General features: G+C 40.2%; 2 protein-coding genes across 2 annotated transcripts; one reads left to right on the top strand and one right to left on the bottom strand.

The window, feature by feature from the left end:
* Positions 1 to 6,534: 6,534 nt before the first annotated feature.
* On the top strand, positions 6,535 to 8,027 carry LOC110106394 (uncharacterized mitochondrial protein AtMg00810-like). Its single transcript, XM_020836294.1, has 2 exons — positions 6,535 to 6,676; positions 7,258 to 8,027. Exons 1-2 carry the CDS (start codon positions 6,535 to 6,537, stop codon positions 8,025 to 8,027), a joined length of 912 nt encoding a protein of 303 aa, XP_020691953.1.
* A 1,176-nt stretch (positions 8,028 to 9,203) lies between these two features.
* On the bottom strand, positions 9,204 to 9,983 carry LOC110106393. Its single transcript, XM_020836293.1, has one exon. It carries the CDS (start codon positions 9,981 to 9,983, stop codon positions 9,204 to 9,206), a length of 780 nt encoding a protein of 259 aa, XP_020691952.1.
* Between the last annotated feature and the right edge of the window lie 5,170 nt (positions 9,984 to 15,153).

Raw genomic sequence — 15,153 nt, 5'->3', positions numbered from 1 at the left:
AAGCAATAATATTCAAATGTCATAAAGCTTGCAATGGTGTAGTAATTGTTGATGGTGATCATGATTGTGATTGTTGGAAATGCAATAAAGTTTTTTTTTACTCTTTTAGATTTTGAATCTCCCCTTCATATTGAAAATAAGCCCTTATTTATAGCTTTTTTGAGAGGGCAATTTTAATAATTTAACAAGAATCTAAGCATTCCTTCAAATGATACATATTGATCCTCCTAATCATAGATTATTTATCCAATATTTGAGTGCCTTAATGATGTTAGAATTGAATGATATTGAGCTTGTTGGATTTGTTAAATTGAGCTGCTCGATTTGACTATAAGCATGCAAGATTTGGAGACAATTTGCCAATTCAATTATTTCTTCGAAGTTTTTAATTGTACTTTATGAGCTTGATCTTGGCTCATTTGGATCGGATCAAATCACTTTTGGTGTCAACTGATAACATAACAAATTGAATGCCTACTCGGCTCATGGCATTCTACCTTTCGGTTATAACAACCTCACGTGAACCGTACATTTGTTTCCATTACTCTATTCAATACCACATCTATATATACCACTCTTTGTATTCTACAGTTTATTAGTAAAATGAATATGGCCATACGATTCTCAGTTGCTATTAGCTTCTTATCTATTCTCTGTGTTTCTGTCTGATTCTACAGGTCTCTCAAGTCTTCATGGAATCAGAGCTGTAGCTCTACAGCACAGCAGTTCCTTCATGGCATATCAAGGCTCGGTCTCCTCCTTACCCCATAATTCAAATGCTACAGTAACAATGGTGGAATACACTATTCCTCCCCCTCTCAAGTTTTTGATCTCGATCTCAAGCACATTGTTCCCACAGTGCTAACCAGCGAGAATTACTCCATCTGGTGCCTCCAAATCTTTCAGCACTTCTCAGCCAATGGTTTCGAGGGACATCTCACTGGAAGTAAAGTTTGTCCACTTGTTTCCGATCCAACGAAACCAACTGAAGATTATCGAATCTGGAGTCTCATTGATCGGAATTTGATATCAGCTCTCTTCTCCACTATCTCACCCGCCGTTCTGTCGTATGTTCTAAATCTGTCTACAGCTAACGCCATATGGATAACACTTGAACAAAGACTGCAACCGACAAACATATCTCGAGTGATCCAGCTCAAAAATGAGCTTCATCACATTCAAATGGAAGATTCCACCATGATGCAGTACCTTGCCCAAATCAAATCATTAGTTGACAACATAGCCGCCTCCGGATCCTTTGTAGACACAGAAGATATAATCATATATATCTTGAACGGTCTACCATCCCCATACAACTCATTTAAAAGTGCTATTCGCACTGCTCTACAACCTGTAAGTCTCGAAGTGCTTTATTCTCTCCTTTGTAGCGACGAGATTAATCTCAGAAATAAGTGGATGCGCGAGACTAGAGCGACTTCAGAACACACTGCTTTGTTTTCTAACATATCAAATAACTACAAAGGAAGGTCAACTAATTATTCTCAAAATCGACCATAGAGAGGTCATGGGCAAGGAACCAGGCAATCCATACCCAGCAGCAATCCACAGGCGACACAGATTCCATCAAATACTCGTTTTACGTGTCAAATTTGCGGCAAATCAGGACACATAGCCCTCAAATGTTGGCATAGATGTAACCTTCAGTATGCACCAACCAACCAGTCCAACAATCGTGCTCTGCTTTCTCATCAAAATTCCTCTACAACAGCAGATTGGATACTGGATTTGGGAGCTTCGACTCACCTCACCTCCGACGTTTCTTATCTACAACAACCAGCTCATTACAATGGGAGTGACTCTATATCAATTTCAAACGGACATACACTTCCTATCCAACACTCCGGTCAAGGATTGCTTCCTCTTATCGATACCAATCGTAAGCTCTACCTAAATAATCTCCTCCACGTTCCCACTCTATCTCATAACTTACTTTCAATATTGAAACTCGCTGCTGACAACAACGTGTCAATTTAATTTGATCCTCATGGTTTTTTAATTAAGGACCTCCGGGACAATCGCACGCTCCTACGTGGTCGCAGCTCATCTCCCACTCACCTTCTGGGCCGAGGCTTTGTCCACTGCGCATTATCTGATCAATCGCCTTTCATCCAAAGTCACTTCCTACAAATCCCCCTACCATCTTCTTCACGGTAAACCTCCCTCGTACCTTCACTTACGCACTTTCGGGTGCCTCTGTTTTCCATGGCTTCAACCTCAATCTCCTACAAAATTATCTCCCCGATCCCACGAATGCCTATTCCTCGGCTACTCCACCTCCCACAAGGGCTACCGCTGTCTTCATCTTCAAACTTGCAAAATTCACATCTCTCGCCATGTAGTCTTTCACGAACACATATTCCCACTCAAACCATATTCGGTTCCTCCATCCAATTCTACCACTTCTCTACCCACATCTCCTCTTCTTCTCATTCCCACTTCCTCTCTACCCAACACTTACCACATTAATTCAAATACCCAACTCCCACCAAATCCCACACAGCCTCCATGTGACGCCCCAAGATCTAACTTGGAAAGAATTTCAATCAATTCATCAAAACCAATTACCAGAGCTATCTATAACATCAATTCAGACAGTCTAACAAAAATATATAACATTTAAAACATCAATGTACAGGTCGATCTATATCTCAAAAGATCATATACAATACTCAGAAACTACACTATGAACTGAAATCTATCCTGTCCTGAGTACAAAAAAATCACTATAACCAAAAAGAACAAAAACCTGGAGATTCCTGATCAACCTCAATCTCCTGCTCCCTTGCCCTGACCTGAAAATATCAACCACATATAATGAGCTTTACAAAGCCCAGCAGGTGGGAGTTCACCAGCATTGCATTTAAAACTTATCTTCTTACTCACAGCATACATCACCAATTCAGCTGCCCTCATACACCCGAGTAGAACGGTCTCGCCGAACGAAAACATCGTCATCTCATCGAAGTTACCCGCACTCTATTACACGCAGCTCATCTCCCACTCACCTTCTGGGCCGAGGTCTTGTCCACTGCGCATTATCTGATCAATCGCCTTTCATCCAAAGTCACTTCCTACAAATCCCCCTACCATCTTCTTCACGGTAAACCTCCCTCGTACCTTCACTTACGCACTTTCGGGTGCCTCTGTTTTCCATGGCTTCAACCTCAATCTCCTACAAAATTATCTCCCCGATCCCACGAATGCCTATTCCTCGGCTACTCCACCTCCCACAAGGGCTACCGCTGTCTTCATCTTCAAACTTGCAAAATTCACATCTCTCGCCATGTAGTCTTTCACGAACACATATTCCCACTCAAACCATCTTCGGTTCCTCCATCCAATTCTACCACTTCTCTACCCACATCTCCTCTTCTTCTCATTCCCACTTCCTCTCTACCCAACACTTACCACATTAATTCAAATACCCAACTCCCACCAAATCCCACACAGCCTCCATGTGACGCCCCAAGATCTAACTTGGAAAGAATTTCAATCAATTCATCAAAACCAATTACCAGAGCTATCTATAACATCAATTCAGACAGTCTAACAAAAATATATAACATTTAAAACATCAATGTACAGGTCGATCTATATCTCAAAAGATCATATACAATACTCAGAAACTACACTATGAACTGAAATCTATCCTGTCCTGAGTACAAAAAAATCACTATAACCAAAAAGAACAAAAACCTGGAGATTCCTGATCAACCTCAATCTCCTGCTCCCTTGCCCTGACCTGAAAATATCAACCACATATAATGAGCTTTACAAAGCCCAGCAGGTGGGAGTTCACCAGCATTGCATTTAAAACTTATCTTCTTACTCACAGCATACATCACCAATTCAGCTGCCCTCATACACCCGAGTAGAACGGTCTCGCCGAACGAAAACATCGTCATCTCATCGAAGTTACCCGCACTCTATTACACGCAGCTCATCTCCCACTCACCTTCTGGGCCGAGGTCTTGTCCACTGCGCATTATCTGATCAATCGCCTTTCATCCAAAGTCACTTCCTACAAATCCCCCTACCATCTTCTTCACGGTAAACCTCCCTCGTACCTTCACTTACGCACTTTCGGGTGCCTCTGTTTTCCATGGCTTCAACCTCAATCTCCTACAAAATTATCTCCCCGATCCCACGAATGCCTATTCCTCGGCTACTCCACCTCCCACAAGGGCTACCGCTGTCTTCATCTTCAAACTTGCAAAATTCACATCTCTCGCCATGTAGTCTTTCACGAACACATATTCCCACTCAAACCATCTTCGGTTCCTCCATCCAATTCTACCACTTCTCTACCCACATCTCCTCTTCTTCTCATTCCCACTTCCTCTCTACCCAACACTTACCACATTAATTCAAATACCCAACTCCCACCAAATCCCACACAGCCTCCATGTGACGCCCCAAGATCTAACTTGGAAAGAATTTCAATCAATTCATCAAAACCAATTACCAGAGCTATCTATAACATCAATTCAGACAGTCTAACAAAAATATATAACATTTAAAACATCAATGTACAGGTCGATCTATATCTCAAAAGATCATATACAATACTCAGAAACTACACTATGAACTGAAATCTATCCTGTCCTGAGTACAAAAAAATCACTATAACCAAAAAGAACAAAAACCTGGAGATTCCTGATCAACCTCAATCTCCTGCTCCCTTGCCCTGACCTGAAAATATCAACCACATATAATGAGCTTTACAAAGCCCAGCAGGTGGGAGTTCACCAGCATTGCATTTAAAACTTATCTTCTTACTCACAGCATACATCACCAATTCAGCTGCCCTCATACACCCGAGTAGAACGGTCTCGCCGAACGAAAACATCGTCATCTCATCGAAGTTACCCGCACTCTATTACACGCAGCTCATCTCCCACTCACCTTCTGGGCCGAGGTCTTGTCCACTGCGCATTATCTGATCAATCGCCTTTCATCCAAAGTCACTTCCTACAAATCCCCCTACCATCTTCTTCACGGTAAACCTCCCTCGTACCTTCACTTACGCACTTTCGGGTGCCTCTGTTTTCCATGGCTTCAACCTCAATCTCCTACAAAATTATCTCCCCGATCCCACGAATGCCTATTCCTCGGCTACTCCACCTCCCACAAGGGCTACCGCTGTCTTCATCTTCAAACTTGCAAAATTCACATCTCTCGCCATGTAGTCTTTCACGAACACATATTCCCACTCAAACCATCTTCGGTTCCTCCATCCAATTCTACCACTTCTCTACCCACATCTCCTCTTCTTCTCATTCCCACTTCCTCTCTACCCAACACTTACCACATTAATTCAAATACCCAACTCCCACCAAATCCCACACAGCCTCCATGTGACGCCCCAAGATCTAACTTGGAAAGAATTTCAATCAATTCATCAAAACTTCGGCAGCGTAACGGCAGTCTATCAAATTTACACAAAAATCCTACAAAATCACAATTCACCAAATTACAATAGAATGTTTACCCTAATAATATAAGACTATTATTCTACTGAATCAATATCAATAAACATCCTGATATTTTTTTATTTGATCAAAATCGCGTAGAATCCAAAATAACCTGTGAAATCGTTCCAGAAAAGAATCAAATCGTGTAGAATATTCGTATCTATAACATATTAAAAGTTGTGCGGTGAAAGTTGTGTCAATACAAAACCGGGTCCATTTTTCGATCACAAAAACACAAAACAGTGCACAATACGATCAAAACTCGATATCTCTGAAAACAGAAATAGGATTCAGAGTCCTTACCACGAGATAAACACTTTTCCCAACAGCGGCGTCGGACAAAAAGCGCTCCGCGGCCTCCGAAACTAAGCTTTTCCTTTGCTTCTCTTCTCTTTCTCTCTCCTCAGATATTTTGAGTTTTATAAAAATGTTTTCTCTCTCCTCAAATCGAGCTGATTTGCATATAAAATAAGTCTGATCGTCCTGGCCGATTGCCACATCGTCTAGGACGATATGACCAATTTTCAATCGTCCAGGATGATTTTCCAGGACGATGCAGGACGATAATTAATTTGCCAAAAACCCTTGCTCTCGGGATTTCGCCATGCACTGATCCTCCCAGGACGATCCCAAATCGGCCTGGACGATCCACTTCCAGAAAAATCAACTGTTTCAATGCACTGATCGTCCTGGACGATCTCAATATCGTCTCGGACGATCCTGGGAGGAAAATCAAATCTAGAGAGGAAAAATCAAAGGAACGAGCTCTCACACTCCATTATTTCAAACGTTATCTCCTCAGCCTCAGCTCACGTCTACATCATCTCCAGCATATGTCTCCCTTGACTCCTCTCCAACCTCCTCCCTACTAGCTCCACCTACCTCCCTGCCCATTATATCTTCTCATCCTATGCAAACTCGTGCCAAAACTGGCCATTCTAAACCCAAACTTATATATGATCTCTTAGCAACCCAACCTACCCAACCAACACCTTCCACCTATAAACAGGCTATCCAACACCGGCAGTGGAGGGAAGCAATGTCCGCTGAATACTTAGCACTCCAAAAACAAGGGCCTGGTCACTTGTCCCGTCCCCGGGGGATAAACTTGTATTGGGCTGCCGTTGGACATTTAAAACGAAGCTCCTTTCTAACGGCAAGGTTTATCGTTTCAAGGCCAGGTTAGTCGCTCAAGGTTATACCCAATAAAAAGGAATAAACTACACGGACACCTTCAGTCCGGTGGCCAAAATGCCTACCATTCGCATTTTGCTCACAGTCGCTCTCCACCATAATTGGCCTATCCTACAGCTCGATGTGGCCAATGCATTTCTTCACGAAGACTTGCACGATGAAGTGTATATGATGCAGCCCCCAGGCTTTATTAACAGCCACCGACCGGACCATGTTTGTTGCCTGCATAAGTCCATCTATGGACTAAAACAGTCCCCTTGGCAATGGTTCAGCAAACTCACAACCTTCCTCCTGTGTTTTGAGTTCCGCTTCAACAAGGCTGATCCCTCATTCCTAATCTTCTCAGACAAAAAGGTACAACTATACTTCCTCATATACATGGATGACCTGCTTCTCCTAGGCAATGATCCCTCCACGATTCAGCATCTCCTCTCCCAGCTACACACCCATTTCTCCCTCAAGCAACTAGGCAACATCTCACTGTTTCTTGGCATTCAAGTGGATAAAATCCCTGAAGGATATCTACTTCATCAACAGCACTATGCATAAGATTTACTTATTGTAGTAGGCTTCGACAACAGCAAACCGGCTCCCACCCCGATCTCTCACAAATCTCTGTCACCTGCTCCAGATGATCAACCCTTTCCTGATCCTCAACACTACCAAAGATTGGCAGGCTCTCTGCAGTATCTTACCATCACCAGGCCGGATATTGCGTTTGCTACAAACGTAATATGCCAGAAAATGCACAATCCTTTAAACAGCGACTATCACTCCCTCAAATGCCTTTTAAGATACATTCAAGGCACACTGCATTATGGCCTACCTATCACTAAAGGAGATCTCCAACTATCCACATATACCGACACCAACTGGGCTGCTGACCCATCGGATCGCAAATTGGTCACTAGATTTTGCACATTTTTGGGTACGACTCTTATTTCCTGGTGCGTTAAGAAACAAGTCACCGTTGCAAAATCCTCCACAGAAGCGGAATACCGCTCTCTTGCTTCAGTTGTATCATATGTCCTGTGGTTTCAACGCTTAGTGGCGGAGTTCCAAATTCCTCAATCTTCTCCAACCACCATTTTCTGCGACAATACCTCCGCTATAGCTCTCGCAAACAACCCGGTATTTCACGCCCGCACTAAGCATATTGAGATTGACTATCACTTTATTAGTGAGCACATCCATCGTCAAGCAATCGCCATAGCTCACATTGCCACAGCCGATCAAACCGCGTACATCCTCACCAAGTCACTGCTGCCACCTCGCTTCCAGGAGCTCAGAGCCAAGTTGACCATCAGACCACCTACAGGTCAATTTGAGGGGGGCTGATAACATAACAAATTGAATGCCTACTCGGCACATGGCCTTCTACCTTTCGGTTAATAACAACCTCACGTGGACTGTACATTTGTTTCCACTACTCTATTCAATACCACATCTATATATACCACTCTTTGTATTCTACAGTTTATTAGTAAAATGAATATGTCCATACGATTCTCAGCTGCTATTAGCTTCTTCTCTATTCTCTGTGTTTCTGTCTGATTCTACAGGTCTCTCAAGTCTTCATCAACCAGTTCATCTCATCGGTACATTCAATTCGATTCTAAGTTTGCTAAATTTAGAGTTCAAATTATTTTAAATTTAATTTCGAAAAATTTGATTCCAAATATGTATCAAAATTTGTGTCTAATCAAGCTGTTTTTTGAAAGGGGTATCAATCCTAAATTGCCTCAAGGGATTCATGATTTCAATTTCATATGAGTGAGCTTTCTGAGCGAAAAGAGCAACGAAGTTGACGAGGGCTCCAGTAGCATGGAAAAGGGGAGGATTTTATATTGTAATATCATGCGGGTTAAAGAGAATAACAAAGTAGTGTATTTGAGATAAATAAATAATAAAAATGGAAATATAAAGATATTAAGGGGTTGTTGGGTCAGATTACAAAAGGGTGATAAAGTATTTCAAATGTAAAGGTTTTGAAAATTTCGATATTTGATTAGATGAAAAAAAATACAAAGTAAAATAAATATAGTGTAAATCATTCTAGTTAATTTTTGAGGTAAGTCAAATGTACCCAATTTTGAGTAAGAATGATTTACACCTCAAACATGTTCACTTGACTGCCACCGATCGCCACCTTCTCTGGCCGCTGCCACCATCCGCCTGCCACCACCACCGCCACCATCATCGCCATCCGCTAGTCGCCGCTATCTTTAAACTTTATATAACATTCATATTTTTTTTTAAGAAAATCATTCAACTAAATTTAATTTACATTCATCTAAATAATTCAAAAGTATTTCTTTTACATTGCATTCATTTTACACTATATTCTTTTTTACATCATTTTACATTATATTCCTTTTTACACTAAATTCCTTTTTAGACAATCAAAGAGTAAATTCCCAAAGCAAATTAAGAAAATTTAGACTTATCTCATCCGAAATCTTCTTCTTCCTATATGTAACATATAACTCAAAATAACTTCATAAATACATATATTTACATGTCGTTGCGCCTGGTATGGCAGAACAACCAGCCGGCGAGCAGCTCCCGCCTGTATGGTAAGAAACTTCGCCGTGAGCCGCCTATCGCCATTTCTGCTCCCCCGGCGATTCCCCTGCAGTAGTAGCTCCGGTGAGCAGTGACGATGTCTAAATTCTTCACTACACCGCGATTCTCTTTCCCCCTCTTCCCCGTCTTTTCCACCTCCTTCGAAGCCGATTTGTAGCTAGACCTAAAGAGATGAAAGCAGCTTTTCTCCATTTTATTTTTTCCCGATGCTGGAACCAAGAGACGCTTATCCCCTTCACTCCAGCTGCGTCCAAAGACAATATCCCGGAACCTCGATCTCCTGGACTCCAAAGCCACCGACCCCGTCGAATTACTCTTCAAAACACATCCCGCTTTGTCCAGTTCCTTAGCTTCTGATGAAATTGACGAAAATGATGACTTCAATCCCAACCGCTGCCCTTTCTTCTCAAAATCCATAGCCAAGTGGCCGATTCCCCCCTCCAATTTCTTCTCCTCCAAGCCGCCATCGACGAGATCTCTATAAAAGCGAGGGTACACGGGGTGAATCCGACCGTTGTGGAAGATCTTGTCGGCGTTTGTTTCCGTCGCGGTGTTGGGGTCCGATTTAACCGAAGTAAAGGCGAATTCAAAATCATCCAAAGGGAAATCGTCTTTACCGGCGATCTCTGGCACGACCGCCGCGGCTCCGAAAGATCCACGGAAGCTGGGAGCTTCCATGGCAAACCTTGTCATTATCTCCCCATCCATTATCTTCTTCTAACTGTTCTCTCTGTCTGAAATTTTGTGGAGAGTGTCATGATATGCTGGCTTTTATAGAAGCCCAGGATGAACTGCGCGAGAGAAGGGGAATTCGTCAGCGCTTTCTTGGGGGCGAATCAACCCGCAACGATGATGCCATGGCTTATGCCCAGCGCTTCTGCGAGGCAAGTGGCTTAGAAAGAAAAAAAATTGGGAAACTTGCATACGTGCCATTTATTTCTTATTATTTAAATATAAAAAAATTTAATATTATATTTTTATCACTCATATAAAATTTTAATATCAAATATATCACTCTTATATTTTATTTGTATCATCAATACCATCTTATAAATTAATTCAAAATACTAAGTGTAGCACAATCTCAGAATAATTCTAAAAAATTTAATTTTGATATAATTTTTCATTATAATATAATTTCAATAAATTAAAAATTACAATTAATAAATAGATATTATGTATACAATAATATTAAATTTTTATCCTACTATGTGGGATCGAGTATATATATAAATATATATTTCATTATATCATATAAACTTTTTTTCTCATTTAAATCTAATAATTTCTAATATTTTCTAATCTAAGTCTTTTTAGTTTTACATCTGCCTTTTTTAACATATTCTAAATCTAATACATCTACTCTCTTAATTTAGTCATCAAAAGGAGGGATTATTCTGTACAGTGTCTGAATGTGTCGAGAGACCAATCCGGACGCGTCACGTCACCCAATGCACTGTGCATTGGGTGACGTGGTGTGTCCGGATTAGCCTACATATGCGTTCAGACACTGCATGCAATAATTTTTCTATCAAAAGGGCAACATTTTATATGAGACAACTCTCTTTAATCTTATCTGCAGCTTGAACTACTTCTCACGTATATACTCATTTCGCTTCACAATCTATTTTTAAGTGTTGTCGCGGGCTAGAATATATGCGGCGATAGAGTTAGAATTTTTCATCTCAGCATTGTACGGATATCCAACACACAAACAAAAGAGAAATAAAACACTAGGATTTTTACGTAGAAAGCCCTGGAAAGGGAAAAATCACATGGACATGCCCAATTGAAATAATTCTACTAGTGTTTGCATGAGTTACAAAAGGCTGACTCGTACTTAAAATTTAGGACGATCAGATTACAATAATCAACTCTCGTGTTGAAATTCAATTGCAAACGAATATCAGAATGCTGGTGTCAGAAAACTAGTGTCTATTGTTTGTTAGACAGAGTTTTAACGTTACTTGGAAGTTGGGAGGAATTCTAATGTCACTTAGAGGTTGGACGGAACTCCGGTGTCAGTTGAAGGTCGGACATAACTCGGCGTCACTTGAAGGTTAGACGGAACTCTAGCGTCACTTGAAGGTCGGAAGAAACTCCAGCGTCACTTGGAGGTCGGATGGAACTCCGGCGTCACTTGAAAGTCATGAAGAACTCCCACGCCACTTGAAGGTCGGGAGAAACTCCAACATCTCTTCAAGGTCGGGAGAAACTCTGGCGTCACTTGGAGGTTGGACGGAACTCCGGCTTCACTTGAAAGTCGAGACGAAATCCAGTGCAACTTGGAGGTCGGGCGGAACTCTGGCGTCACTTGAAAGTCGGGAGAAACTTCGGCGGTGGTTGAGGAGGAGCTTCTTCCTTCTCTTCCTTCTTCTCCTCTTCTCTTCTTGCTTGGGTCCCCTCTTAAGAGAAATGAGTGGCTATTTATAATTTTCTGAGAGTGACATGACCCGTAAATAGGAGGAGGATCAATGGCAAATGGGGAGTGGTTTGGATGGACAGTCGATATTGAATCCCTTGATCGTGGACCGTTCGTCAAACATTTGAAGGTCTTAATGATATTGGAATTCGGCGATCCTAGGCTCGTTGGATTCGTTTCATCGAGCCGCTTGATTCAACTATAAGCATGTCATGTTTGGAAAAATTGTGGTTTGAACCTTCTATCAGTGCTTCGGGTCTTCGATTCAAACCCATTGTGCTCAGATTGAGTTAAATTTGATGTCGTTGGGTTCGTATTTCCGAGACGTTCAGTTCGACTATAAGTTTGCTGAAATCGGAGTTCAGATGATCCCAATTTTAATTTTTGAAGCTTCCTGCCTGATTTTGCATAGAGATTCCTGCCTGATCAAGATAAAATTTTTGATGATATATCAAGGGTAAAGCCACTCATGAACTTGAGCCTCCTCATCTCAGTCACGCTTAACAGAATTTTATGCTTATCTTACAAATAAATACAATAATTTTTGAACTTCTCAAAATAAATTATCTAAGCAAATTTTTTCCTATAGTATATTAATAATTCAAATAAGTGGAGAAATTATTCTGTGTGACTGTGCAGATACCAGACGATTCAGAGACCAATCAGAACGCACCGCATCACTCAATAGACAACGGTACCGAGCAAAAGGTGATGTGACGCACTCTGATCGTTCTCCGGAAGCAGTCCATTATCCGCATAGAATAATTTTTCAATATGCGAGGATCTGGAGGCCGGCAGCATTTGCTTATTTTTCTATCATGGAAGACTTTCAATTTAACCGTGTGCTTATAAACAAGATGGAATAGATGAGGAAAGAGTTTCATAAGTTTTGAATACCAATTAATTTATTGAAGTTTTCTCTGCATCAACTGTATCGAAAGTGCTCCCTCGTAGTGGCCAATTGCACCGCTCCACTGCTTCCTGCTGACTTTGATTTTGGAAGTTTCGTTCGTTTCCTCCCAGTAAGTGATAAGGAAGGATTTGTTACTCCTCTGAAGGCTGAAAATATCACAGGCAAAAACAAATAACTTTGTCAAAAATAAACATGCAAGAGAACAAAAAGATATGCCACCTGTAAGATTAGTATTGAGCAGAATAAGGGACTTTTGACTAAGATGAAGTGTTTTTTTTTTTTGGGACATTTAGGCCATTTAAGGCAAACTCACATACACAACGCATACACATGGACTCGAACCTTGGAGCTCTTAGTTGGAAGCCTAAGCTCTCAACCAATAGGCCAAGGAGAGTTGTGTATTAAGTGTCAAAATATAAACATATAAGCATTGGGACATGAGGCGTCGCTATGAATGGTTGTTAGGGCTGCAAACGAATTGAGCTGAGTCGCGGATGTGCGTGTTCTTGTTTGAGTTCTGATACGTCATCACAAATTTATCTTGATTAGGCACAAATCTCGAGACAAAAGGCTAATTGGAAACTTCAAAGATTAAATTCAGGAGCATATGAACTCTGATTTCAGCGAGCTTATAGTCGAACTGAGCGTCTCGAAAATACAAACCCAACAACACCAAATTCGACCCAATCCGAGTCCAAATGGGTACCCAAAGCGCTGTTGGAAGGTTCAAACCGCAATTTGAGTTACCAAACGGTCTCCGATTTTAACGAGCTTATACTCGAATCGAGATGCTCGACGAGACGAATCCAACGAGTCCAAGATCGCCGAATTTCGCATATTTATTAAGCCTTTCAAAATGTTCTACGAAACGGTACCAGATCAAGCGGATTTCAATATGCAACTTGTCCATCAAATCACTCCATTTGCCCTGATCTCACACCTATTTACGGTCACTGTCACTCTCAGAGAAACTATAAATATAGCCTCATGTCCTTCACAAAGATGGGACTACGTCAAGAAGAAGAGAAGAGAAGAAAGAGGAGAGAAGGAAGAAGATCATCTCGACACAGTTCGGAGCTCTTCCGCCGCCTGAAGACGCACGGAACTCTGCCGGATTTGGAAACGGGGAATTTGCAGACTTGTACTTTGTTGGCAGAAGTTGATTTGTAAAACTGATGCAGTTCTTTGGATTTGTTAAGCGGATTCAACCTTTGTACTTACAAACAATACTAGTGGAACTTTACAACTGAGGGCGAGGCCCCGTGGTTTTTTCCCTACGGGTTTTCCACGTATAAACTTTGGTGTTCATTTTCTCTTTTCTGTTTAGTTGTGTGAATTACCGCTACAATGCTCGGAAGCGAATTTTACAAACTATACGCCGCGTTATTCTAGCCCGCAACAGTTCGTTTTATTATCATGCTTGCTTATGTTCGATTGAATGGTTTATTTGAGCTTTCTGTTTTTGTGTTCAACTTTGGTTGTTTATTTATATGGGTGTTTCAGTCGATTGTGTTTTGTTTTATTAGCTCATTTTCATGCTTATCGAGTTAAACAATGATGTTTATGGTGGCCAGTAGACCTCATATCAAGACTGCTGTAGCCAATCTTACTATTCTCTTTCTTTCATATGGCCTCTCAAACCGGAACAATTATTACGTCCTCCGACCCGGCTGTAGAGGAACATTCGGTCTGTAGGCAAAATCCCGCTATACGGGTGTTACCGAGTTTTTCCAAAAACTCGGTCATACACTCGGGTATAGGCGGGCATTTTGCTACGACTGAAAATAATTATCAAAATATAAATAAAAAAGAAAATATAAAATAAAAAAATATATATAAAAAAAAAAATAAAATAAAATAAATAAAAAAAATAAAATAAAAAATAAAAAATTAAAAAATAACTATAGTATAACAAAAATTAAAAAATATTATTAAAATAATATATTAAAATATCAAAAAAAATTAATATAAAAAAAAATAAAATTTAAATAATAAATTAATATATATAAAAATAAAAAATAATAAAAAAATAAAAAAATAAAAAAAAAAAAATATATAAATAAACAAAAAAAAAAAAAAAATAAAAGTAAAATTAGAAAAAAAAATAAAAAAAAAAAAATATTATCGCTTAATCTATTCTCCTCTGGCATCCTTACACCGGACAATAAAAGTTCCTCAAACAGGTACTTTCTCTTTCCCTAAGAATCTGTTGGTGGGGGGGGGTTAGTTGCTTGTACTTCTAGCTATTATTGGTAATAATTGGATACCATCTTTCATATGAGTTGTCATACATTATGTAATTCTAACTTTTATTTTTTTCAATACATTAAAATAGTTGTTGAGTTATTGTGACACCAAAAACTATTTTGTATAATTACTTTTAGAGCTCCTGTTTGATTGCTAATTATTCTTGTAATCTAGCCCATTATCATCAAGAAATTACTTCCATGCAAAATAATTTGAATTTGCAACAAAACGGTAACTTACATTAAATACATATTCGATTGGTGTTAATTATTACACTTTCCATACTTCATTGTGTG

Source organism: Dendrobium catenatum, unplaced genomic scaffold, assembly GCF_001605985.2.
Source record: "Dendrobium catenatum unplaced genomic scaffold, ASM160598v2 fragScaff_scaffold_1608, whole genome shotgun sequence".
In the NCBI taxonomy this organism is placed as follows: Eukaryota; Viridiplantae; Streptophyta; class Magnoliopsida; order Asparagales; family Orchidaceae; genus Dendrobium; species Dendrobium catenatum.
This window is presented reverse-complemented; position numbering and strand designations above follow the sequence as displayed.

Bases quoted from the DNA above. Each gene is read 5' to 3' on its own strand.
- LOC110106394 (XM_020836294.1), top strand. From the start codon at position 6,535: ATGTCCGCTGAATACTTAGCACTCCAAAAACAAGGGCCTGGTCACTTG. The intron at 6,677-7,257 runs GTTAGTCGCTCA...TTATTGTAGTAG, and splicing joins GTTTATCGTTTCAAGGCCAG to GCTTCGACAACAGCAAACCG.
- LOC110106393 (XM_020836293.1), bottom strand. From the start codon at position 9,983: ATGGATGGGGAGATAATGACAAGGTTTGCCATGGAAGCTCCCAGCTTC.